Raw genomic sequence first — 27,010 nt, 5'->3', positions numbered from 1 at the left:
AGCAATCAGGAAGCCTGCCTATATTTTTTCAAAAATCTTTGAGTAAATTAAAGATAAAGTAGTTAGTATGATCCTTGCTCTTAGAGCTGCTTGAGCTGAGGAAAACACCTTTTCAAGGATTCATGGGAATTCTTTAAATAGAGATTGGTAAAACTGAAAAACTGTAGAAACTACATTTGTAAATAGTGAATCATTAGTGCTGAGAAACTGTAGGTGCTATTAATTTATGAAAAAATACTTGTATTTCTTGTGCTCATCATAATGACTCACTTTCCCACATGAAGCTGTAACTTCTCATGTCGTCTTTCATTCTCTTGATAGTAGGTTTTACAACTATTGGTTTTTTTTTAGTGCCATGCTTTTAGGAAATAATGTAAAATGGAGACATTACTGAAGGGGTGGGTCTGTGGCAGCTAATGTTAGAGAAAAACAGAACTTCTCTCTGTCTTTAGCTACTACTCAGAATTAATTTGCTTTGTGAAAAATACGAATTATAGATCAAATTCTGAAGTACGGCTTCTAAAACTGGAAGAACTAGGTAATTCTGAAGACTACAGCAATTAAAAACTGGGTGAAATTTGATAGTACAGTGTGCAAGGTCATGTACTGAGGGACTTATAAGAATTTGTGCTATAAAGTAGGGGTTCTTTGGAAATCATATTGGAGAAAAAGACTTGAGTGTATTAGCAGGGTGTAAAATGTCTGAGTCATCAGTATAATACAGCCATGACAAAGCCAAATGTTCTTTGTCACAGTATTTTTCTCTAGAGATAAGGAAGTGTTTGTGACATTGTATAATGAATGAGGGAGACTTCATTTAATAGCTGTGTAGTTCTGATAATTAGATTTATTGAGAAAGGAAGAAAAGTTCCAAATGAAACAAGGGTAAGGAAGATCTAAAGATGGTCCTAATTTAACAGAAGATTAATAAATGCAGAATATATCRTATGAGAAGACCCTGAAAGTTACGGCTTATTTAATCTAAGAAAACGAAAGGCAAAGGCAGACCTGATAGTGTTTGTACATATGCACATCATCAGGGCAGGCAACGTGGAAGAGAACTATCTCTTCTGTCTAGACAAAGGATGCTGTTGTGTGTGGTTGGCCCAGGAGCAGATGAGGGTGAGCTGGCCATGAGAGGCAGCAGTGAGAAGTTTCTGATGCATCAGAGCTGTCAGATTCTGCGCAGTGCTGGGAGTACTGTCTCTCCTCCTCTCACGCTCCCTCCTCCCCTTTTAAGATTGAAACATCACTTTGCGTTTTGCAGAAAGACAAAAGCAACACTTTTGGCTCGGGGATCTCTTCGTTACACACTAGGGGAGATAGGAGGCCCAGGGAAGCACTGGGGTGCTGGCCCCTGTCCCACACCGGCTGGAGGAACTGGCCCTGGGTGTGCGGACAGGCAGGGGCCAGCTTGGATGTGCGTTCGCTCTGCCCGCTCTGCCCCCTGTGGCGGTCGTTCCTCCTTCTGTCAGAAACGGGTAGTTTTCATCAGAAATTTATGGAAAGATAAACCTCAAGTGGTGCATACCACAGTCCTGGAGGTTTGAGCTGGCTACGTCAAATCTGCTTCCTGTGTAAGGCAAATTTGGATAATTGTTAAATAAACTGGCTGAAACCAGCTAAATGGTAAGTCTTTATCGCAAACGCTATAATTACATTGTAAGACTCTGTGTTGATCAGCTCTTTGATATTTGTTTGAAGAAGTTTGCATGCGTTGTTTTATTGTGCTTTATTTGTTTTCAATCGGCACATTTCTGAAAGATTAATATTTATTTTATAATTATCTCTGTCCCCTTGGTTTGCAGTCCTTGTAGTTCAATCTTCCTGCATTGCCAAAATATTACATGTTTGTCAGCTCAAGTTAGGAAGTAAAACAACTTTAAAGATATGCTGATGTTAGGGTTTTTTTTTCCTTGTGTTAAAATTAGTGTTTTTATATTGACGTGTTCTCAGTCTTAAAATGTAAACCAGTGTTTTTCATTCTTGACTGCACTGTTTTAGCTTTTGACTGTAATAAAATATAACTATGTGAAAATACAGACAATGTGTTTAAGCCACAAAGTCTTATTTCTGAGAATTGCTACTGATAAATATGTTTTCTGTTAAGAATCACGGCCTGCTTGAAAAATCATCGTAGGAAATATAATGTAAAGTAGGTAATTTTCTGTGTTTTCTATTTTCTCTCTTCAAATGTCTCAAGCTGTAATGAATCTCTGGGGTTTAACTGCCACTTTTTTACAACAGTACTTGTGCATTCTAGTTCTGCAAAAGCGCAGTTCTCAAAAAATTCCATAAATTATCTTATTTTGGGGTACTATTTTACTATCAGTGTTTTAATATCTTTCATGATAAAGGGCAATGGATCTGTTTGCTTCCAGCAATTTGAAAGCACAGAAGGTCAATACTATCCAAAAATTTCMATGAAAGACATTTCAAACAGGAATGGAAACAAGAAGGAACTATGTATTACGTTTTTCCTTCTGGGTAACAAATGAAAGTGTGAAACCAGTCTTTCTATGATAAAAGTACCTGTTATGGCTTCTCAGTTAAAGATATATTACAACACAACGCTAAGGGGGAGCAGGAGTAAAATCCCATTTTTCCCTAGAAGAGTTCAGTCTTATGAAATTTCATAAAATGGATTTTTTCTGTCCTTTAGATTTCTGGTGTACTTCTATTTTTTTCTATACATACAGTGTAAAAAATTGACACTTTTCTCTAACATCCTTTCTTTCTTTCTTTCCATTTCTTTTCCTCAAAATCTAGAGGTAGAACAGTAGAAAGTATTGTTCTATAAAGTGTGGGGGGAGGATATATGTTACTTTTTAAAAAATTCTGAACTTCAATTCTGTGTCTTTTTTTTTTTTTTTTTAACTACATTCAAAGTTGTATGAACCGGGGACTGTTATTTCTTTTATTACCTGGCCAATAACCTAGCTGTACCATAATTCTTTCACAACTGAAAAATAAGCCAGAACTTTAAAAGCTGCACTGCAAATGCCAAATTTTGGATTACTTTACCAAACTACTGTGAGCTGCACCAATATGCCAACTATCCAAAACTACAAATGTCTAGCAAGCAAATTGGACAGAAACATTGAGCAAGACAAAGTGGTAGAGGTTGTCCTGTTGCAGCTGTGCTTATCATAAATACATATGTGTCAGAATTACTTGCAACTCTTATGCTGGTCATTTCTTAAAAGTAGTGAGACTGTGTTATAAGGGATCTCAAAGGATCAAGGTTTCTAAGCAGCATTATAAAAAGTATATAAAAAGCACATGGTATTTTGTTTTAAAACAATATTAATTATGAAGTAAGGCAGATTCTGCCTTGACAGAATGCATATAAAATAATAGTAGGTATTCTGCAGAGGTTAAAGTTTGCAAATCGGAAGTATCTAAACCTGTAGAGCGTTACAGCTCTTATGCCCGTCTGTAGTTAAGACTTTATTCCAAATTATGAAAATACACAGAATCAGTTCTTGCGTAAATACAYTGTATCTTTTGGAAGCTGCCATTCGTCTGTAAATAATCGTCTTAGTATAAAAACTGGCATATATCACTTTGAAGGATCTTTGGTGATTAATCAAAACACTGTTTGAAACACTGTCAGGTAAAGTTATTTTGTTCTTGTTCCCTATTTCAATACCACTTTGCTTTGACTTTGTAAGATAATTGCAAACATTTTTCAGTCTTTGCGGTGTTGGAAGACTGAAGATACAACCTTGCTTGTTTCTTTAGTTTTGTCTCAGCAGGAATGAGATAATAAAAGATTCAGAAAGATGTTCAGACATCTAAAACATGTCACAATCAGTTACCTTTTTTCAGATATGAAATTTGCTGAATAAAAATGGTAATTATTTCCACTATTCCTGAAGATGGAGTTGTAAAAAGCATTCTTGTGACCTAAGAACATTGGTCCTGTTGACGTCAATAACACTTTTATTCCCGAGTCCTTTACTACTTTTAAAATCCCAGTTTAGGAAGTAGATTTGGAAAAATTGTCTTAAGTGCGTTGAAGCTGAGAATCACGGAATGGTTGAAGTTGGAAGAGACTTTAGAGATCATCTAGTCTGACCCCCTGCCCCAGCAGGGTCACCTAGAGCCAGTTGACCAGGACCATGTCTGGTTGGGTTTGAATGTCGCCAAGGATGGAGATACCACAACCCCTCTGGGCAACCTGTTCCAGTGCTCAGTCACCCTTACAGTAAATCAGTCTACAAGCATTTAAATACAGGTTTAAAAGCTTAACTTTGGACTGCTATCTTTTGAAAAGCTCTTCTACTTTCCTCCTAATTTATTATAAAGGTATAAACTGCTTCCCACATTTTGAGGTTACAAATGTTTTCATCTTTGTGATGACCTGTTTTTTTAAAGTAACTCAGGTTGCATTTAATTATCATCTTCCAAAAGACTTAATACTTTGACAGTACATCAGTAAAACGTTGCCAGTATTTTAACAAGCAGCTACCACTAAATATCTCCCCATTAGGATGTTTAAACTAAATATATTGGCTGCTCAAGAAAGATTCAAGAAAATGTATTATATTGTTTTTCTATTTTTAGAGTTCTTTTCCAACATATATACTGGGTCAAACTTGTCAGAAATGGGGATGAAAAATTGCCCTAAATGTTCTTGTCTAAAGTTAGTAATGCCAATTTTTCCCCGTATCTGCAGTAAGAGATGTTTAAGGAGAAGGTATAGCCAGAACTTTTTGTACTTCAGTGATCATATATCAATACTTCCGTTGTCATCTAGGACAATCCTGACATTACTTTAACTTATGAACTGCAATTAATGGTTCCTATAGGACAGTGTTCATGTTGTATGATTTTAATGTGTTAGATGGGTAAAGGACAGACATAGCAGAAGTTAGGGACTTGTGTGTAGGCCTCTTTCATACCCCAAGCATTTTTGTTTCTATTTATTTATTTTTAACATCCATCGAATAGGTCCAAAATCAATTTCTTTTTTCAAAAGAGTTTATATCTGACATGTAGGGTTGAAGTTTGGATAGACACTTCACAACAGAAAGTGGTAGGAGGGAGAACACTTGTAAACATAGATAATCACCTGAGTCCACCTTCCACTTATTTTGTTCTTAATTATAAGAGAGCCCTGAGCTCCTCCCAGAACAGTTCGGAGCTAAAGACCCAGGAGTTTATTCTGACTGTTATTAATGCGATCTAATTTGTTTACGTTCAGGATCTGTGCTCTGCTTTCTTGGGTATGGTTGGTTTATGACATGCAAGGAAATGGCTCAGTATACTCAGGACACCACCAGTCAGTATCCTTTTCATTTTACTTTAAAAAAAAMCCAAAAAMCAAAAAACGAAAAACAACCAAAAAAACCCTAACAAGTAAAAATACCTGCATGCAATTCAAACTTCAAGAGGCATTTCCCTAGAGAGATGACCACTGGAAGGCATTGAGAACAGGATGGGGTTTTTACCTGACGTGACCATCAGAGACCCTTCCTTTTCCAGCTGGAATAGGAGGCTCCTAGAAGCACGTTTCTCAACTGCAGTCCGGATGCAGTGTTGACGTGCAGGTAGCACACTCCCCCTCCGAGTGTCTGTACGCGCTGCACTGTGTGTGACTCTCTTTTCCTGCGTTACCTTTGAATAATGGTTAAACCAGTTGCTCTGGGGTAATGCGCTCCTGTCATTTAATAGGTTTTCAGATTAAGGTTTGATCATTCTGAGCTAAACACATGTAAAAGGGCATCTGTAATTGCTGCCCTCCTTAGTTGTATCAAAGCGTAGAACCTGTAGCTGCAGATGCTGTGAGCTGTGAAATGAAGCTGTGGTTGTTTCTGTCCCTCTACATGAGAGGGAAAAGTTGTCCCGTTGCCTGAGGTCTTGCAGTGCGCCCAAAGTTCACCAAAGGCAGCTCAGCAGATGGCACTTAATCTGTAATCAGCTTTGTGGAATGCGCAAGGAAACCTTGTGTTACCATTTCCCTCAAAACTTTAAAAATTCAGTGTACAGTGAGATATTTTATTTATGTAATCTAACAGCAATTAGGAAAATTAAAAAAAATAGGCAAAACTCTTGACCACTTATGTTCTAACACGTATAAAGCAGGTGATTGACTATTACTTTTGGAAAACTGCAGAATGCATAAATCTGAATAAATTATAATGGTTATCATTTTATATTACAAATATATTCTTTGTAGCTGGTTAATGATTTTTGTTAGCTATTTTTTAATATTTGTACATATTTGTGAGCTATTTCTTCCTATTAAAATATATTTGTAGATGATATTTACCTGTTTTACCCAGTACTTGTTCCTTGTAGCCTGTCTTTTGGCACATATGGCTGTTCARTGCTTCTCCCTCTCAATGTCTCCAACAGACTAAGTTCAATTAAAGCTCACAAGATTTGCACTGCAGCTTTGCTGCCCCTAATTGGCTTATGAAACAAATCTTGCACATATTTGCCATACTTCCTAATGGAATATAGCTGTAACAGTTCTCTGATAGCTGAAAAAGAAAATTGCCCTTATGACCCTGCAGTTACTTCTTTTTTTTTTTTTTTTTTTTTTTAAGCCGTATCTCTTAGATGGAAGTCCTACACTGGCTTAGTCTTTGACACTCATTCCCCAGAGTGTGAGGTACATCAGATGAGGTTAACTTGCTTGTGATGTTATCCCAGCTGGCAAGCAGCCGCTGCACCCCCAGAATTCCGAATAGTGTAGTAATGGAATTAACTTAAAGAGCCTGTTAGTAGAGATCTTCCAAATCTTAAAAATGGTACTGCTAGAGTTAAAACTCTCCTGGAGGTAAACTATGAAGAAGACATCAGCCACGCTTCTGAGAGGGAGCGTAACTATATGATGTGCATATTTTATATACAGATATTTCACTAGCAACAGCAGGAGTTCTGTTCTACTTTTTCCTCTGCTTGTGCACTCCTCGCCATCTGACTACTCCCATCCTTCTTCCTCAGTTAATACTCAGACTGCTATTGAATTKTGACATTTTTTCATCACAAATTCATCCACATCTTATCTCCATTTCATTTCTCTGGCTTTACCTTTGGAAATATTCCTAGTTTTCCATGTTCTCTTTAGGCCACATTTAAGTAGAAACAAGGATCAAAAGGACTGCTAAAGAAGAAGTTTAGTTTTGAGAGTAACATTCTTGGACTCTTGTTTTTTGTGTTAGCAGGTTCAGTTAACTTTTGCTCCCCAGCTCTTTGTTAATACCCTTTGCGCTTGGTTCATCCTGGTTAAGTATTCAGCACATTAATTTAGGCCTTCCTCCTGGTCTCTGCTAAAGTAAGTGGGAAAATGGGGCCAAAACTGCATTTTCAGTCTTCTATTCTAAAAATAGGCCTGAAACTTATGTTCATTCATTCCATGCAAAACTAGTATCTGATAATATAAAGCATATGCTGAATTATTTAGATTTGAATAATATATTTGTATATCCTGATGAAAGTTTATTTTTAGCCAACGTTTAGGAATAGGAAACAGAGCCTGCCTCTCTGCCATCTTCAAGATGGTGAGAGTCAGAAGCCAAATATTACTGTCATTTTATATGTTTAATTAAAAAAATTTGCTAAAATTATTAAATTGTTAAATTTTACACTGTAAACACATATAATTTGTCAAATACACCATTTCCCAGATACCCCCTCTTTTAGGCAGAACCAGTGAGGTGATCTTTGTTGCACTGATTGTTAAAGTCAATTTTGCTCTGTTTCAGTAGTTTTGAATTTAGATACTGTGATGGGTCCTGGGTTCATAACTGTTAGTGACAGTGTGTTTTCATAGAATATGGAGAGTTTTTTATTGTTATTATGTCACCTACGTTACACATATAGTAAGTGAAGATGATAATTGCCTCTTAGACCAAATGCAGACCTCATATAGCAAGATCATGGCTCTCAACAGCTATGTGTAGTTTGCTTGATGTGAATTTGGCACCAAGATTTAGTGACTGTTAGGATGTATTGACCCTGTGATTCTAATGCATCGAAGTCATTTCCCTCAAGGAATATTAGTTTTGAAATTCACTGACAAAAGACTGCATGGTGGTTGTTATTTGAATTTGGATGTTTTTAACCAGTTACACTTAGAAGTTTTGCAAACACGAATTTCATAGGTTCAAGTTTTTCATTGAAAGTAGCATTCTAAGATTGGTATGGGGTTCAGAAATGAACATTGCTTTCTGGAAAAGGGACAGTAGGTTAGTTAAGGTCATTTAATCCAGTAAGTGGGCACATGTTTGCTTGTATGTTCTGGAGGGCATTCCTCTGCATTTTTAATAAATGGATAACAAGAAGCAAAAAATACAAAATGTCAAGTGGTGGTTTTCAATTTTCTGTATTAAAGTAGGTAAAAGTAATGTACTGCTATCTACTAAGTGATTTGTGAGCAAAACGGGACACTTGAAGGTCATGCTGTGAATTGGTATATCAGAGATTATCTGGCTCCAACATTCAGGAAAATGACTGTCAGACACTGTACAGATAACTTCTTAAATATGACAAGGAAAATGTAAACGCTGTCAATAGCTATGTAACATGCTTTGCTGATCAGTGGTCCCATAAATGCAGTTGAATGATGAGTTTGGATGAGCATAGGCCCTGGGATAAGTTTAATTTTTAATGTTGATGGAAGAGACATCCAATGTCTTGGTTTCACCAAGAAATTTTGGCATTACCAAAATTCTGATCAAGCCACAAAGGGACTTTGCTGTAAGCGAGGGCTCAACTTGTACGTAAAGATACAGAGAAAGACTAATTTCCTAGTTTCACAGGTAATATGAGATAGGTGCAAATATACTAGTAAGATGAAAAGTGGCTGTAGGAGTCAGCAGTCCACCCTTGTTCATGTTTTTATTACATTTTGATGAAGCAGCCTGATTGAATCAGAAGAAACTGAAAGTTTCAGCTGCTTCATAACTTAATAACACCATGGGTGCAAAGGTGGTTAATGCTGGTCGGGGGAAGAGGGCTGCCAAATGACTCTTTAGCCTGCTTTAGCCACCTTTCTGGCTGCTGGAAGCTCAGAAGTACAACGTGCACCCTGTGTTTGTAGTCGCACACCTTGCACCATCACAGCCCGTTCTTGCTGTTGCAGAGGAGCAGCCCACAGCTGCGTGCTCTCCTGCCATGTCCCCTTCGTCATCCCGTTCTGACGGAGCAGCTGCTGCTGCAGAACGCAGCCTGCTCCCAGTGCTGTGAGCAAATAGCCCCCAAGCAGGGATCTGTCAGGAGCGTCTGTTACGTGCCGTGGGGAATGTTCTGAGATAAGCTGCGCGCCAGCTAAGGCTGACTTTCATGTAATTTAGTCCAAAAAGTAGAAACATTTGTTAACCTTGTTTTTTATTATACAAAGCTATTTATCAGGAAGAAGGTGGAGGGATCCAGAAAGGGGGATGCAAACCAAGGAGAGAAAAAAGGAGGCTAAAAAAAATATATATATATATTTTTTAATTACAGAAATTTTATTCATGAAGTTTTGATATTGTCAGACGCTTTGCATTGGGTAATGAGAGTTACTGTGCACTCTATTTATGTATATAATCAGTTAAGCAGAAATGGATCTAAACTGAAATTTAGAATGCCCTTCCCTGATGACACTGAAAACTATGTTGGGAAAAAAATTCATGTATGAACAAGGGCCAAATTTGTGAAGTTTTCACCTTTCTATACAACCAGTTGAGTAAATCTTTCCGGTTATAGAGTGATTCATAACTGGCTCCTGAACTAAAAGAACAGTTTTAGAGATCTGATCTGTTTCTACCGTAAATAACGCTGATGGGAATTTAGGATCGTATATTGAAGGCAATATTTTAAGTCAGTGGTGTTTTCTTGAAATCCTTACATTTTGCACAAAAACATTTTTTCCTGAAATGGAGTGTCCATGTGTTTTTATTCTGACTGAATCATGAGAAGAACTTGATTTCCAGTTTCTGTATGTAGGACTCTCTGTCTTTATGGTGCTTTTTATTTTAACCCCTTGATGAAGAATTAGATAAAATCGCACAAGACTTCAGTGCCATAGGTGAATTGGTTGTGTTTAGACACCTTCTGCACCAGCAGTTCCATCTTTTGGGCATTGAAATTGGTTTTTCTCATCTTAGCATTTGAAGATGAAGAGCGTGCCCTTGCCATCGCCTGAGAGTGTACAGTGGCACGAACAGCAGAGGATGTGGAGTCCGCAGATTTTCGGGCACCAGAAATGGCAGCTTCAGGAGCATCAGCACGAGTAGACTGTGTTGAGGTAGTTCTCCCAAACTATACTATGAAAGCAAACAATTCTGATACACAAAGGCTGATGGAGGCTGCCTCTTCCGTCCAGAATGTTGTGCCATTTGTTTAATCCCTGTTAGTGAGTTGGCTACTTTTTCCATATGCTTAAGGCCAGTGATGTTGGGCGCAGTCCTGCATTTTGCGTGTTTCTGCTTGCCCTGCAGCCGGGGCAACGGTGTGCCTTGCGGGCTGTCTGCTCCGAACTGCTGCTTGCATTAATAAGGAGACCTTATAAAAGTAGCAAAGAACGGYGCCACAACTAACTGAGAGTTTCTGGAGTTACTTAATCTTCAGAGACTTGTTTTAGGCATAATTCCATGGTCTCTGCTATATTCTCGGATTTGTGAGTTGATATCACAGACTGTAAAATTGTAAGTCCTTAAATATAATTAAAGTTGAAATGATCACTATTTTTGATAGTTAAAGTTGACATATATTATTATTCTATTATTATAGATATTTTATATGTTACATATTTCAGTCCATGTGTAACAATATTTTGTATCCTCAAAATTAATTTTTAATTAAGCATATTCTGTTATTTTGAAGCCTGGGTTCACTAGTTCATGAAAGATTAATTTATTCTTGCGATCCTTTGCTTTATGCACCACATGTATTGTTTTATATTCTAGAAATGGTATACATTGTCTTGAGATTCATTTAAAACTAGTTCAGAGATTTTTGTGCAATCCATTAAGTGACGTATAGCTAAGCAGCTCTTTGTGATTGTAGCATTTAATGCTTTAGCCCTGTTTAAAACTTAATTACTCTGCAACAGGTAAATTATTAAGTATTAATTTTACAATGTAACTTCTAAACTGATTCATGAATGAATTTGAAGTTACGTTGTAAGGTTTAAAATAATAGAATTGGAGCAACCTCCTGGATGTCACATTATTAACAACTTTGAAATAAAGGTTGCTGTGTGCAACAAAAGTGTGAGAAAATATTGTTTTGAATTAATACAGCAGATATTTCCCAAAACAGCAACATAATTGCTTTTAGTTGTTTTTAATTTCTTTGGAAAATAGTGATATCCATTTATCATAAACTGGTATGGAAATATAATTCTGTAATTGCTGCATAAGAAAGTAGAGTATGTAACCCTTATAACTTTCCTCTGTCCTGTCTTGTAGAAGTATAACATACAAGACACAGGCACTACTTCGGTAGCAATATTATATTGCATCCACAATTGTATTTATCATTGCATAAATCTAAACATGTCTCTGATTTACTGCTTTTTACTCATGAATTTAGCTATCACAGATATTTCTGTCATTCATGAATACAATACTTAGTATGTGGAAAAATTCAGCTATGGTTAGAAATTTGTGATTGAAGGTTTCATAATCTATCAGAATTACTAACCAGGATTTTGATGACAATACCATGATTTCATCAAAATAATCTGTGGCGGTTGACTCATTTGTTTTTCCAGAACTGTAAAACCAAGGCATTTTCCTGTTTATTTAAAGTGTTTACAATGTSTAGGTAACCGTAGTCTGAAAAGGGCAACCAAAATGAAAAGCAGTAACGTGAGAAAGTTACGTTAGACAATATATGTGATTAGAGTAACTTATAATAAATACCACTGAAAATGTAAAATGTGAATTATAATTTATGGAGTGTGAATGTTATTAATACTGTTGTAAGCAATGTTGATTTTTCACCAACTGTTCAATAAACTCTCTAAGCTGGTTTAAACACATTTTTCATTTTTTGTGAACCAGTTTCCCTTATTGTGGAAAAAAAACATATATATGTATATATGTGTGTGTGTGTGTGTGTGTGTGTATATATACACACACACACACACACACACACACACACACACACACCCCTGATTCTGAACCTTCAGTGAAGTCTGTGGGAAAACTCACATTTACTTCAGTAGCCGAGAATCAAATCTCTGTGTAATTCTTGCAGTTACTTATGAATAGAAGAATAGGTCCAAATGTGATATGGATAAAGATTTATGGGAAAATTTTGGCTGCAAGTTTTATTATCACATTAATTAAATTACATTACATCATTTAAGCAATGAATATCTAACTGAGCATTACTCATAATTGCACCTTTCCTGTTCCACCTTTATACAATGACCTCACATAAAAAAAATACAATGAATCTTTTCATAAGAAAAATATAAGTGATTATAGGAAAGGGATAAAAATATCACAAGGTAATGGAAAATCTCAGACAATATTTCATTGGGTACATTTGGCAATGTGCTTTATCTTTTGATATAGTACCAGCTAACTGAAATTAATCCGCCTCCACACACGTTAGTTTCTGAAACTTTGACTGCTTTTAGAAATTATGCAAAGCACTATGTAAAAGTTGTATTTAAAAAGTTGCCTTTTAAGATGAATTTACAGTAATGTACAACAAACCTTTTACATGTTTTGTCCAGAGGTAGTTAACGGTACGAAATAAAGAAGTTTTAGCTTTTTCTTTCTTTTTTTTTTTGCACAGAACAAACTTGGTTGTAACTTAAAATTACCAATCATTTCATCTTTAAAATGTTTCAGAGTTTCACATTTCAAAATATTTATTTTCTGTATGTCTAAACAGAAAGTAAGTATATATGTAAATAACAGAGAAATATTGTTGTTTGGTTTCCAGTCCCAAGTTAGCAGGTAGTTCCTCAGTTTTGTGGGTGTTTTTGCTTGGAGCATGTTGTTTATATGGGCATGGGGAAATTTAATACTAGAAGTTTTCAGTAACTTTAAGATAAAGATCTTTGTGCTAGAACTGCCTATTAAAAATATGTCACGTTTTCTGCTATTACTTGTAAAGACATTGTACTAAGTAATGATTGCGAGTCTGTATATAGTTGTTATAACTGAAAAATTTGTAACATTGCAAGTGTAAATAACTGTGAAGTTGTAGTGCTCRCTTAGCATGTTGAAATACGTTTCCTGGGCTATCAAACCTTTGTATGATGCTGATGAGTGAAGCCTGCAGTCAGGATTTATTGAAAGAACTCTTGTAATGTGTCAAATGCCTTTGACAACCTTGTCGCTCAGGCTGAGAGTGTGCGCGCTGCTAGGCTGCTAGTCTTCAAACGGGTCAAATTTATTTATTTTAAGCAAAAATATTTCAATTTCCAAACAGCAGTTGGTAAATTATGGACAAGCAAGTGTAAGCACTTTTCAGTCCAATCTGGCAAAAGCTTACTGCCATGGATAGCACACATTAGTGTGAAGAATTCTCGTAAAATTAATGATATTCTGTATGGTAATAAGACTGTCCTTAGTAATCAAGTGTTTGCAGTCATGAATGTAACTAATTACACCATTAAGTTCAATTAATTTAAAAATTTGTATATGATATTTACAACTTGTATCTAAATAGGCATAAGTTTAAACTAGATTAACAATCAGAACGCAGTGGGGAAAGTTTTCTAATACATATAAACTTTTATTGTTAGGAGGGGCGAGTTAGATCAGACAAACTTTTTCAGGATTTATGCATAATTTAAAGAGAAAAGGAGTATAAATGAACTGAGTATGTTAGTTACTAAACTACTAAACTTAGCTTTTGTCTGCGTTTGTAAAATTTAAGTTAGATTTTGCAAGAAATTTCCATAGAGGAGTACAACAATGTTAGAGGACTGGGTTATTTAAAACATTTTTAGCTAGAATTTTAGTGGAGAATATAATGTAAGACAGACTCCTTTGGGGGAAAGGATGCAAAACACTCGCCTTGTCCAGGTGACTTCGTTGCCCTTCCTCAGCGTCCTGGTGTGCTGTGCGAGGGAAAGGCTTTTGGCTTCTCGAATGCCTTCAGCCCTCCACCTACTCTTGCATACTGAAGGCTTACTACTGAAAAATCCAAAATATATATTCATTATTCCTTCTGGTTTTGTATTAGCAATAATTGGAAGTAAATAATATTATAAGAATTAAAATGCATTAAGAAGCAGATTAGGAGTTAAGAAGCATGAATCAAGGTTTATAATATTGACRAAAAAAGCAGATCTGTATATAATATATATATAAAAAAAAAAACCCTTTCTATATAAGAATGTGTGCTAAGCCTTGACTGATCATAGCTATATTCATTGTTATTAAACTGTTGTTGCAGAACAGTGTCTGATTTAACTCTTCTGTGCTATAGGCTTAAACTACAACATATTTTTCTATTTTTTAGCTTGTAGTTAGCACTTTGTTACTTTAATTTAATTTTAATTTAGGTGGTAACCCCGTCAAAGTTGTGTGCGCAGCTGCCACCTGTTTTAGCAAACAAGCAAAAAGTGTCTCTCACTTTCCTGTCTAAAAGCTCTTTCATGARGATTGATCAAATAGGTTGGAAAATATATTGGAAAAGAGAAAATATATTGGAAAAGAGACATGCAATAGCTGTGGGACAGGAAAAAGAAACATAAAAAAACTATGTAGAACAGTGAACTCGAGTGAGTATGAAATAGGTGAGCTGTCAGAAGGCATTAAAAAAAAGTTATTTTGAATTCATCTGTATTAGGGGGGCTGGCAGTGTCAAACAAAAAATGATTCTGAAAGTAAACCGTGCCTGTTCCTGAGTGTTTCCAAAATGCTCAACAGAAATAACCTATTTGCTCAGAGACTTCACAGGAAACTGAGACTGTATAAAATTGGACAAAAAACAATAATGAACCAGTAGAAGAACATTTCAGAAAACCGTAAAGATAAACCCACAGTAACGCAGAAAGCACTGAAGAATTCAGTGTTGTAGGTACGTGTCCTGCCGTGATGTTACCAGTACTATAAAAGTGTTCAAACTTGAATTTTGAAGGTCTTTAGGATTTGGCATGGCACTTTGCAGAACTGTTGTGTAAATGAATGGGTATTTATTATATTATCTATCTTAAATTTTCTGCATTTGAAAGTACTGCAGTTCATGTTATGTGAAAGATAATGACCTATTTATGAAAGACACCTGGTTCTGTCAAAGGGGATTACTCGTTTTGTGCAGGGGTGAACTATTTGCCTGAGAGACCTGGGCATATTTAGCAACTCTTCTCTACAGAACGTTAATTTCTGTAGTTTACAGAAGCATATCTGTTACCTGATCTTAATTTATGACCCTACTGTTCATTCCTTGAAGTTATACTGAAAGGTGAAGAAAGTAAGTAGGTTATTCAAAGTACCTGTTTAATTAAAGAAAAGATATAAAGTATACACGTTCTTAAACTTGAGAGCCAAATATTTGTTTACCTACATACTTTTTGATTTTTGAGTTAGCTCCTTGATCTCTAGCAAGAAATACTTCAGTCTGCTACTGAAGAACTGCAATTGTATTTCTGTGAAATTGCTTTTTTTTCCTACTTTAGGAAAATAAATATGAAGTAAAGGTTTTACTTAATAAATGCATATTGATATTCTCTACCTAGCTTTCATCCCAACCTCAGTTTTCCATAATTTGAATGACAAAAAAGTGTAAAATTTTTAGCCACAGCATCTTTTATAACCAGTTTTACTTCTGATACAATCTGCAGAGATTAAATGGTTGATGTTTTAGATCCCCATCAGTTAAGACTTTTATCATTTAAACTTTCCAAGTTTGCCATCATGTACTTTTAAGCGTACAGTTTCTGCGTGCAGCCRATGATGGGCACATGTCTCACTTAAGCCCTGTCAATTTTGAAGATTCGTTTTATATTTGCTCTTCTTAAAGAAAAATGTGTGTTGGATGCTGGTATAAGAAAATAATTTTAGCGTGTTCTTAGGAAGTGCATGCCTTTTACATTTCTCAGGTATCGTATCAGACTATAAATTAGTATTTCATTTAAATAGATAAACAGTGGGAAATCTTCAAATACAAATACTAACTATAGCAGTAGATTATGGAAGTCATTTTCATCGTTACATTAATAGGGTTCATATGATTGGATCATTTTTAATAATTGTTGTATTTAGTAGCACATAAAACGCTTTTTGTATACCTTCTTAGGAATATGTTTAAAAAAGTTAGAAATGGGGTCGGTCCACAACCACAGTCTAAACGCCGTAGTCATCCCGATCTGACTCCCAGCTCTGTCTCTGATCTCACTAATGGACTAAACAAAACAGTCTTCAAATTTTCAAGAGATTATGAATTTTGATACTTCGATACTTATATAAATCTAATAAGTACATCATGCTCTCTTCTATTACTTTAGCATGGTCTGTAACTTTATTTCACATTAATTTTCATGATACTTTATGTCCTGTACTTTTATTTTAATCCTCATATCCCTGGGGTCTTCTCAAAAAAATTATAAACATCAGCTCAAATAAATGAGGACATGTTAGACCCTGGAAAAAACAATAACTCAGAGAAAAAAGCCATTACTCTTCCATATGCAAAAGAGAAACTGTGGCTGTGTCGTTTAAAGTGTCTTGAAGGAAAAGATACAGAACCTATCAGGAATGAAATGGGTTTCCTTTATCTAGAGGTAGATGGATCTTCTGAGCACGACTGTGTAGAAACCGATTCAGCTGTTACTCCCCCCTCGCTAGGGAATGTCACTGCAGCACTGAAAAATGTGTGCAGTCCGTCCGTCTGTCCTTCCTTCCTTCCCTCCTTCCTTCCACCCAGCCCAGCCAGCAGCTCAGGCTCAGGGGCAGCTGGCAGCGGGCGGCCTGGACGGCAGCCCTGCAAGTCACTATACATCTTTGGGAAGGCAAGCAAGGGTCCGAGAGTAAAAACCCAACCAACCAAAAAAAAATCCTGAACTCTCCTCTCTAGGATAAGTGTCTGAGAAATGAGTAAACTCTATGTTGTCTAGTTCAGCAGTAGAAAACACCAGGTGCTGCTTTTACTCCTGATGGCACCGTAGGACCGCACTAGCAGTGTGTCTAAATTTTGCAGACCATGCTGGACTGGTTTCTACACAGTGTAATTCATAATGCTTTGGGAAAAATAATCTTATTCTCTCTTCCTGTTTCGGTAGCTGTGATTAATGTGATTTATATTATTGAACAATAAGTAAAAGTTTGGTTTCTGGGGACATGAATAATCATCTAAATTGAGTTTTACTTTTTTAGTGAATACCAAGAACTTGTCGTTATCTAAGCTGTGTTCAGTCTCAGTAAGACAAAACCACTTTAGCTACAATCAGTTCATACTTCAAAAGTGTCTTATAAATGTGGGAACAGAAGTTTAAATTATTTTTAGATGAAATTTGAGATATTTTGAARAAATGGAGTAGTTCAAGTTCTGCCAAGTGTGATTAAGCATGATTACAGAAGTAGCTGTCCATAGTTTGTGCTGAATAGAAATGTTGTGCTCACAACCTCTCTTTATATCAACATCGCAATCAAATACTGCTTCACTTTCTAACCTTGATTGAGCAAAAACCCCTAAAATCCAGACTTTGCAAAGCATAATGTAAAAATTCCATCTTTCAGTGCTATGTTCGTCGTCCGTCAATGCCTTCTGTAGCGAATGTGCTCTGTTCGGTTAAACTCCTGGTTTTCCGTATGTGAATCCTACTGAGTCAGTCATCAACAGCAGAAATAGATCATTTCTGAGCAAATCTTTATTACTTGGTGCAGTGTAAGCAACTTCAGTGCTTATTTGGGTATAACTGATATGAGTGTAAAAAATTTATTAATAATGCACAACAAAAAATGAAACCAGTTGTCTAATTAAAAGTATTAAGAAATGGTACACTCTGTACTTTTCACTGCGTCAAAGATATTCCTTCACGGGTGGATAGGGAGCAGATGTGCTGGGTGCCAGTTGTGGGTTGTGCTATTTTTTTGGATTAGCATCAGCTTTGAATACCTCAGAAGGCTTCTGAACTGGCTGTTGCAGTTAGTAGTAAATTCTTTAATTATTTGTATCCTCTTTTTTACACCACTACTAACAAAATCAGTAACTGTGTTTAGAGCATGTTGGTCTACCAGGGCTTAAAAAGAAATCCTCCAGTACAGGTAATATCCTGTTCCAGTTTTGTTCACAGAAAGGCAGGCAGTGGTTAATTTATTAATTAAATTTGCACTTTATCCAGAACAGGGTAGTCATGCTGTCTGCTTTTTGGAAATGGTCCTGACCCAGGCTGTCACCCAAACGTATGTTCGTGGCACGAGCTCTGCTGGGGGCAGAGCTCCTTGGTAGGAGCCAAAACTGTGTGAAGAACCATTTCGTACTTATGCAGCAGCAGGGACGGTCGAGTGCCAGCGCCCAGGGCTGCTCCCTGGAACGAGTCTCGCGAGAGCTCTCGGGTCCCCAGCAGAGTTAGTGCCTGGAATGGATAGTGCAGTATTTTCATTAAAAGACCTGGAAGAAAATCCTCATTAAATGATCAGAGTTATCAAAAATGAGTAAAAACTATAGATAATCTTTATGGAATATTTATAAAGCTATTTGGCTTAGATTTAGTAATCTTTTTTTAAAATTAAGGCACTAATTTGAGTGCTCTATTGTGAAATCATTTACTAACTTTAAGAAGTCAACCATCATAAGCAATCAAGATCGATGTGTTCAAATGAGAACATTATTCTTACTCTCTAATGCATAGTGATTTTGAATCGAATCTTCCTAATCTTAATTTCATACAAATACGAGATTCTAACATTTTGGAAAAGCATGGAGTAGCAAATAGTATCTGTGTGTCATGTATTAAATCAGCTTTAGAATAATCTTATTTTTTCCAGTGTGGGCAAAGTTGTACACTGCACAAGAGCAGAACAGCTATTCCGTTTAACGACGTTACAGTTTTGCCTTCCTTTTAGCCTGTTCAGTTCTGCAACAACTCCCTCAGCAGTTTCCCTTCTATTTTGAAAATACCTTTGTTGCTTTGGTATTACTTCTTTAAGTCAGTGCCTCTGCTGTCGTATGTTCTCAGTGCAGCATTTTAAAACTTCTATGTAGGTTTTAAAAGTTTGCCCATATTCAAAATTAGTAGATTTTAAATGCTTTTAACAGTCCATATGTGGTATGATCTGTGCTTTTAGCAGTTAAAGCTATACTTGAGATAACCAGTTTTCCTCACAGCACAAATTCAGAGAGAAACCTGAGAGATTTATTTCACTGATTTCACTAAATCCAGAATTTCTTCAAGCCCTTTTAGTCATTTTTTTGCTTTTCCTCTTTATTTCACAGTTTGAGTCACCTGAGCCCAAGCAATGAAAGTGCCTTTTTTGCTATTAGGTGGTCGTCAGGCACAGGTGTAAATCCAGATTATTCCTCATTCGCACCCTCGCTGCATAACGCACGGTCAATGCCATTAGCTTTCGGTTCACTCTCCTGCGGTGCGCTCCGTTTGACTCTGCCTTTCATAACGCTCTGGAGAAGGATAAGCTGCTTCGCTCAGTTTTACTGTGTCGTTTGCACACAGTGTTTTGGAGCAGAGGCCGTGCGAAGCCTTTGGTGCCCTCGGAGGAACGGCTGCGCACAGGGGGCTCTCAGGGAGCCGCCCGCCRGCAGAGCGCAACGCGTTCCTCCGGCCGCCCGCGGCGCCGCGGACCACAGCGTCCCCCTGGCGCGCTGCTGTGCCGCCAACTGCACCGGCAGAACAGTGCTTGCCCCGATGTGCTGTGCAGCAAACCAAGAGTTTGATTCTCAGGTTGTTAGTTTAATTAGAAACCTGTATTCTGATGTTTATCTGTTCGCAGTGATAGACTTTTCTTAGAGTGCTGCCAGGCGGCAAGTATCACTGGGTACCACTGAACGCCGCTGCTTCTCGGTGTGACGGTTTGCTTATTTCTAAGTGAAATGGAGGCCGTGTTTCAGGTCACCCACACTACAGCCGAGTAATGACACAGTCACCAGAGAGGAGATGACCCGCATCCGCTCAGTGCATTCACTTAAATGCAGCACAAATACTCCAAACAAGCCGTATCTAAGCCGGATTTGTTTAGTGTGTAGGCTTTTACCGGTCCTTTTCACAAAAATGTTTTGCCTCGTGACTGAAGTTAGACCACAGTTTTAGGGAGGTAACAACCATACTTTGTACTTCTTCTATAAAGAGCCAAAACACTTTCTGGTGCTGTATAAACAAGCTGATCACAAATTTTTAAATAAATATATGTTTATTTTAAAATATATATTACTTTCAATTGCTTATAGGTATAATCTGTGTCATTTTCCTTGAGCAACTGTGCTAAATTATACAAAGATTTTTTGTTTATTTTTATGCTAAAATAATTGTTGCTAGCTTTTTTAGTTCAGCTTCAGCTAATGTGTCTTAAAGATGAAGTGTATTGTTTTTAGTTGCATCAATGTGAATCTGATGGAATTATTTTTATAATAATAGTGTTATCTGAGCTTTATTCTTATGTGAGAGAAAAATTTGACCCACGGTTTCCAAGTAGAAATTTCATCTTATATGTTCTCCTAATCTGTTGCAGGTCAATGCACAAACTGACTCAACTGGAGAGGCTTGATTTGGGCAATAATGAATTTTCTGAACTGGTAAGAAATGCATCATTTTTTAGTAGAATGCCAGTGTGTTTGGGCCCTCTGCCCAGGGGGAATTATACTTAAAGGGCATTATGGTATTGTGACTACATGTTATGGTCGCACTTGCTTGTAGAGTAGAAGATTTGCTATAATTCATGAGGTAGATACTGATCTTGCAACCTGCTTCATCGAGTTTCTGCAGTTCAGATCAAGGTCGCAGGTGACTCTCACTTTCTGCCAGTTGCTAATGTTGGAATACTTCAATGTGAGATGAATTGGTAATCTCACTATAAATTCTTGTGTATTTATACACAAGTGTTTATATACCTATTATAGTTCATTTCTTAAAACCTATCGTTATGTCCTGCATAAGTTAGAAGTTTCTATTAGCAGAAGTAAATTTTTAACACCGTAAGCAGTTTCAGTTATGCTCTTAAGTACCTAAAAGTCATACAGGGATCTATTGTCCGTGTCTGTCCCTAAGTCACCTTTGAGATGTGAATTAGGTTCCTTAAGATTTAGTAGCTTTTGGAAATTTTTCCCAGTTTCAGTATAAAATTACTGTTCCCTTAAGGTATCTTTCTGCTACATGTAAAGGATGAGACGCTTCTCAGAAGCAGCATGAGGGTGTTTAAACTGATGGRTTTTAAACCATGCCTAATTAAGGAGAACCTGACTTTATCCTGCAGGAACTGTAAAGGTGTTAAGAGAAGTAAAACTTAGCAAAACTGCTGCCTCATCCTGTTTGAGACCTATCACTGCTTGGGCTGTCCAGGAGGGCTTTTGCTTTTGTAAGAAAACAAATTAATGGTGTGAAACTCACTGCAAAGATATGGCAGTGTGGCTTGATGAGCTGTTGCTGCGATGGGGAAATAAATGCGTGTGTGTGACTGGTCCGCCSATAGCCTATGCAGTGCCAACCGCTGCCCGGGGAACGGAGCCGCGTTCCCTCCGGGATCACAGAGCACACCCTGTAATACTAATGCTTCTGAATCAGGGCTTACTGTTTTATTAGGGTGAGATTTCTTGTAACTTTAATTTAAATTAAGATAATGTCAGTTAAACAAATTCTGAAAAGTCTTCTAGCAGTAGAAAAGCTCTGGCAGAGTCTGCATCTGGTTTATATACGCTGCTCTATCTTCTACCCTTATGGTTATAACCCTGATCATGTTTAGGAGTTCATAGTGTTACGTAGGAGAAAATAAATTGTTTTTACCTCAGACTTTTAATTAAAAGTAGTAATCTTTTTATTTTGCATAGAACAGAATTTTTCAGAAGTGTTCTTTGGGACTTTGATGAACAAAAATATTTCAGGTTTCTCAAGTTCAGAATGGGGGCTTTGTGGGAACTGCTTCCGTAGTCTTTGCTTTAAATCAATTCAGCCTCATTCTCCGTTTTTCCATTGTAGTGTACTGTTTTGTAAGAAGCATAAATCAGGAGTCCAGCGGCCCCGGGCTGCTGTTAGGGCCGGAGTCCCTGAGTGGGTTGCTTTTTCAGGAAACTGGTCCAAAAATGCATGAATGAAAACAAAATGCCRGCTCCAAAATGGACCAACAGGCAGGGGAGCAGCATGGCTGTACAAAGGTGTCGTGGGAAAAGTGATGCTGGTTTAACTGAAGATCACCTGGGAAAAGGATTGTGAGGGGTCCTGTTCTCATGTGTTCTGAAAATCTGATTTCGTTTCCAATAGAAATTTCTTTATTATCGGAGTCAAATACTACGCAGAACTGTGTTGTTGTGGAAGAGTTTAATTTCTTCTTTGAAGGTCCATCCCTGTCAGCGGTGCACTGGGAGGCCCGATGCTCTTCAGACAGGCAGTCTCGTGCAGTAGGCATGGGGTTAAGATTAAAGGTAGTTGCAAAAATGAAGTAATTCTGTTCATTAATTTTCTGGAAACAAGTTTATTCAAATCATGTGATAGATACGTGGGTTTGAAATAGAAATTGGCACATCCTAAATAGCAGCCATATTCAAATGACTTAATGTACTCAAGGAAGGGAATCTTTAATCTGTGACACGGCTTGCAGGGAAAACTGCAGCATTAAATAACCATTTATGGGGCAAGTTAATCAAGTTATGGGGCAAGGATTTTAAATCTTCCAATCTTTTTAAGTGTCAAAAAATGGCACCAGACAAATGATAAATAGCACTTGTAGTACCTCAGCCTGCAAAGGAGGGGAAGCCCTGGTGTAGTTATTTTCAGAGTTTCATGAGTCTGGTCTCAGTAGYAGAAGGGCTTCAGGACAAATTTTGAAAAAGAATAGTTAAAGGCATGGAGAAAAAGAAAAGAAGAGAGGGTAAAATGTAATGTGCCTTTATCAAAGATTAATGTCAGTCTTCAACTGTGGCAATCTATGTGGAAAATGGAAATATTTTCCAAAAGTGCATCAGCAGAAGCATTTCTAAGAGAGACTAATAAGAAGGTTTCAATACCATTTACGAAGACGTTGGTGAGATGTCATCTGGATTATGGTATACCATAATCCATACTCAAGAAATATCAAATCAAATGGTATTTGATTTGAGAGGAAACTGAAAGAAGTTTTTTTCTAGAAAACTGAAGTTGAGGAAGAAAATTATCATTATCTATGATAACTGCATTCAGTAAACACTCTGGAGAAAAAAAGAGCCACTGATCATCACAACAAATAGTATAGAATGACCATCAATAGATTTAGCCTAGAAATTAGAAGAAGTTATTTTAACCATGAAAGGACAACAAAATTTCAATAGGGATAGCTGAGGCAAAATAAATTATCTTCAAAATGGTGATTAATCATTTCTTAGTAGAAACATGTTGTGTGACTGCATGTAAAACCGAAGGTTAGCAGGTACCTTTCTATCTTACAATGCATCCAGAAGGAGCTCCTCCCAAAATGTACCACGTGACTTGGTCAACAGGAAAACCATATTTATTTTGGGAATTACGATATTCCAAGGTAGTTTGACCACAGGAGATAATTAGAGGTCTCTCTTAAGGTGCAGTGCTATTAGGCAGACACGTTTTTTTCAGCTATGCTGAAATAATTCTAGTGAAATAGTACTCTAAAYTTCAAAAATGCTAGAATCGGATTCACTCTGATCCAAATGAAATGCTTAATTTCAGTTTCTGGCAAAATTTGAAAAAAAAATCTTCTAGAACTTTACATAAATAAGGCAAATTGAAAGTCTTCTTTTACATATGAAAACAGTGTTTCATGAAAAACAGAAGTACTGCTTAGGCTGAAACATCAAAATATTTGCAGCCTGATAATTCTTGATTTTTGCAGCTGTAATGAATGAAAAATAATTTTTGGAATTGCTTTTTTTCAGTGTCTCTCAATAATGTCCTCTAATGTTGAAAATAATAGAACATCCTAGATCAAAGTTTAATATTATTGTAATTTTAAGGCTTGATCATTGCATGCTGCTATTTTGAACTACTGAATATGACAGTTGCAGCCATTAAATTGTAGTATGAGGTATATCCTGGAAAGCATTCAGCAACCTGCCATTGTTAAGCTATTTTTAAGACTATAAATTATGCAAAAGGCAGAGTGTAGCATGTGCTGCAAGATGAGATTTGTCTTTCTTTTCAGCGAAGCTCCACAATTCTCACTTCTCTTATTTGCCTTGTTCGTAAACTGCATATTGCCAATGACCTATTTGGAAAAAGAACTTCTAAGGGCTTTGTATTTGTTTCTTTTTCAGAGGTTTCTAAAATTCCTAATGAGTTTTGAAAAAGAACAATAATATATTTAAATTAACGTAGTATGCGGTTCCCGTCGTTAAATTTCTGACTATCTGATGTGGGTTCTAAAACAGGAAGATGACCAGAGAACCTCTGGGGAGGGACCAGGGCGGGTGGGAAAGAGTTACTTAACTGTCCATAATACAATCTGTTCTTTTCCTCAGCCGGAGGTTCTGGAACAAATACAAAATCTGAAGGAGCTGTGGATGGATAATAATTCTTTGCAGATACTACCTGGGGTATGAACATTTATTTTATGTAATCAAATTCTTGTGTGATATAATGAAATATATACCTTGAAGTAAATAAATGCATTTGCATGTATGGGTACATATTTCTAGTTAATATTGTCATTAATTATCAAGAAATAAAAGCCTCAGCATGGCCTTTCATATAAAAAACTTTTAATGTTGTGTTATTACATGATAGTGTCTAAATGGAGATGTGCCTGTTTGTTTAAGCCTTGCATAGTTTTCATTGTGAGGGGAAGTTATTTGCTCTTGGTTCCTCAGTCACCATGCATTAACTAGGTGTTTTATAAAAAACTGCATTAGTTTTAAAAAAGAAGAGAAAATATTAAGTAATCTAATTAAACTTAAAGATAATGGATGGTGTATACAGATTCAACTATACTAAAAATAATTCTGAGGCTGTGGAATGAAGATACATTCCTCTAGGAAACACTCTTTTTATAAATGGAATAACAAATATTAAAAACTCTAGACATTATGGTCATGGATAGATACTAGAGTTGTTTCTTAGTTCTTCCTACCCCACACTAGAACTCTGATTTTCAGTTTTTATTGGCATAATTATTTGAGATTATCAGTTTAAAATGCTTACTCTGATTATGATAGGCAAAAGGGATCCCTTGTCATTAAAACTTTATCACAGAAGCAACTGATTTTATGTTTCACACAATAATGTTTTTCATTGGCGCAGGGAAAATTTGACACTAAAGCTTTATATCATAAATGTGCTTAGGTATTGTAAGAAAAACACTTAGCTTTGAACATTTATTAATCAAAATTCACTTTTCTGAATTGTCTAATGTTTTTCATCTTAAATAAATTGTTTGTGTTCATTTTTTGTTGAGCAGAATGTTTGCACAGAAAATGATCATTTTCGCTTACTGTCCAAATATCCACTTTTTGAATGCTTTGTTAGTAAAAAAAACAAGCTGAAGTTGAAAGCATTTGCTGATACCGAAATCAGTTGGAGATTAAGAAACAAGTGTTCTAATCATTATTTTATTTCTTTTCAGTTTCACAATGAAATTGTTTGGTGCATGTGTTCCAAAACCACCCCTGCTGCGCTAGCATACTTCCTAGAGAAGGCATTTAGAGTTGAGGGTGTTCCCTAGATCATGACACTGGGCTCCCAAAGAACTTAATTAGTTACAGTGAATAAATTATGTTTACTGAATCTGATTCTAGTAAGATCCTGGGTGATTTTTCATTAAAGCCTTCCCCAAAACAAGATGTTAAAAAGAGTGAATTTTAAATTTTAACTTTTAAAAATAGAAAAAAAATACAGACTGAAAATTGATCTTATAATCTAGAGACATGCCAGGTTTCCAGTGCTGATCAATTGGTTAAAAAAGTGGTCTGTACCAGAAATAAAACAAAAATTGCATTCAAATATTAGTGTGGGTAGAATGGCAAACGTTGGGATGAAAGGGAGGTTTTCCCTTTTTACAACTCGGATCTGATGAAGGATAGTATGGTACTGCCTCCTTAGAAGCAGAGAATAGGTCTCAGCAAGGTGAGAGAGAAAAAGCAAGTTGTAGTCTATATTGTTCTGCAAGTACGTGGAGATGGAGCTGTCTGAAACTGCCCTTTTCATGTGTACAGAGAATAACCACTAAAAGCCTATGTAAATAACCCAAACAATTGTTCGAACATTTGTAGAACTCATACAGTTTCACAGGCGGTTCCCGTGGCCTTCCCAAAATCCATGCAAAGCATTCCGCTATTTGGTTTGTGGTTTGAAAGCTTAAAGTTTGCTATTCCTCGTTTAACCTCTCTGTGACGGTTAGGCGCCTTACTGCGGAGGCCGGAAGCACTCGCAAGCCCAGTGTCGCAGCCCAGCGTCAGGGTGGTGCTGCCTTCGCTCGCCCCTGCTTTGGGATCCTCGGGCTGCATCACCGCTCTGCCGCGGGGTGGTAGATCCAGCTCATTTAGAGGAGCCCCAGCAGGAATTTCTCTCTCTATGTAAACCTGTCCATTTAGTGTGTATGAGCTTAAGGAAAATCACAGGTCCTTTTTGCTGATTTTCTTGGTGAACTTTCATGTCAAGAATGAAGTGACAGTCTTGCAATAACTGATCAAGAAGCAGATTGCTTCTACAGGCAGAGGTGTAGACAGTCCTAGTTTAAATTGCTGGTACAAAACCCACTGGTCCCCAGTAGTTTATTAAAAATAAACCTTGTCAGGCTTCAGACTCATAAAAGCTAAACAGTTTTTAAGAGAAATCAAGGAAGAATTCCTGTCATAAACATGTTGCTCGTTGATGATATCGCTGCAGCTTAAACACTCTGTTCTTGAAGTGGACCATTAGGCTTGAACTCTCATAATTGAACTGTGAATATTTGAAGTCTAATTTTAGATTTACAAAATTCAGACCATGAGTTTG

General features: G+C 36.7%; 1 protein-coding gene across 1 annotated transcript in view; it reads left to right on the top strand.

Annotated features, from left to right (window-relative positions):
* LRRC7 (leucine rich repeat containing 7) overlaps window positions 1–27,010 on the top strand; it is a 114,158-nt gene that overhangs the window by 18,745 nt on the left and 68,403 nt on the right. The window contains exons 6-7 of the mRNA XM_026074542.1: window positions 20,595–20,658; window positions 24,541–24,615. Of these exons, the coding sequence (XP_025930327.1) occupies window positions 20,595–20,658; window positions 24,541–24,615 (139 nt within the window). The remainder of the gene's footprint in view (window positions 1–20,594; window positions 20,659–24,540; window positions 24,616–27,010) is intronic.

The sequence above is a fragment of the Apteryx rowi genome, unplaced genomic scaffold, assembly GCF_003343035.1.
Source record: "Apteryx rowi isolate R43461 unplaced genomic scaffold, aptRow1 scaffold_39, whole genome shotgun sequence".
NCBI classification, from domain to species: Eukaryota; Metazoa; Chordata; class Aves; order Apterygiformes; family Apterygidae; genus Apteryx; species Apteryx rowi.
Note: the sequence above shows the minus strand (reverse complement) of the source record. Positions and strands in the feature narration are given on the sequence as shown.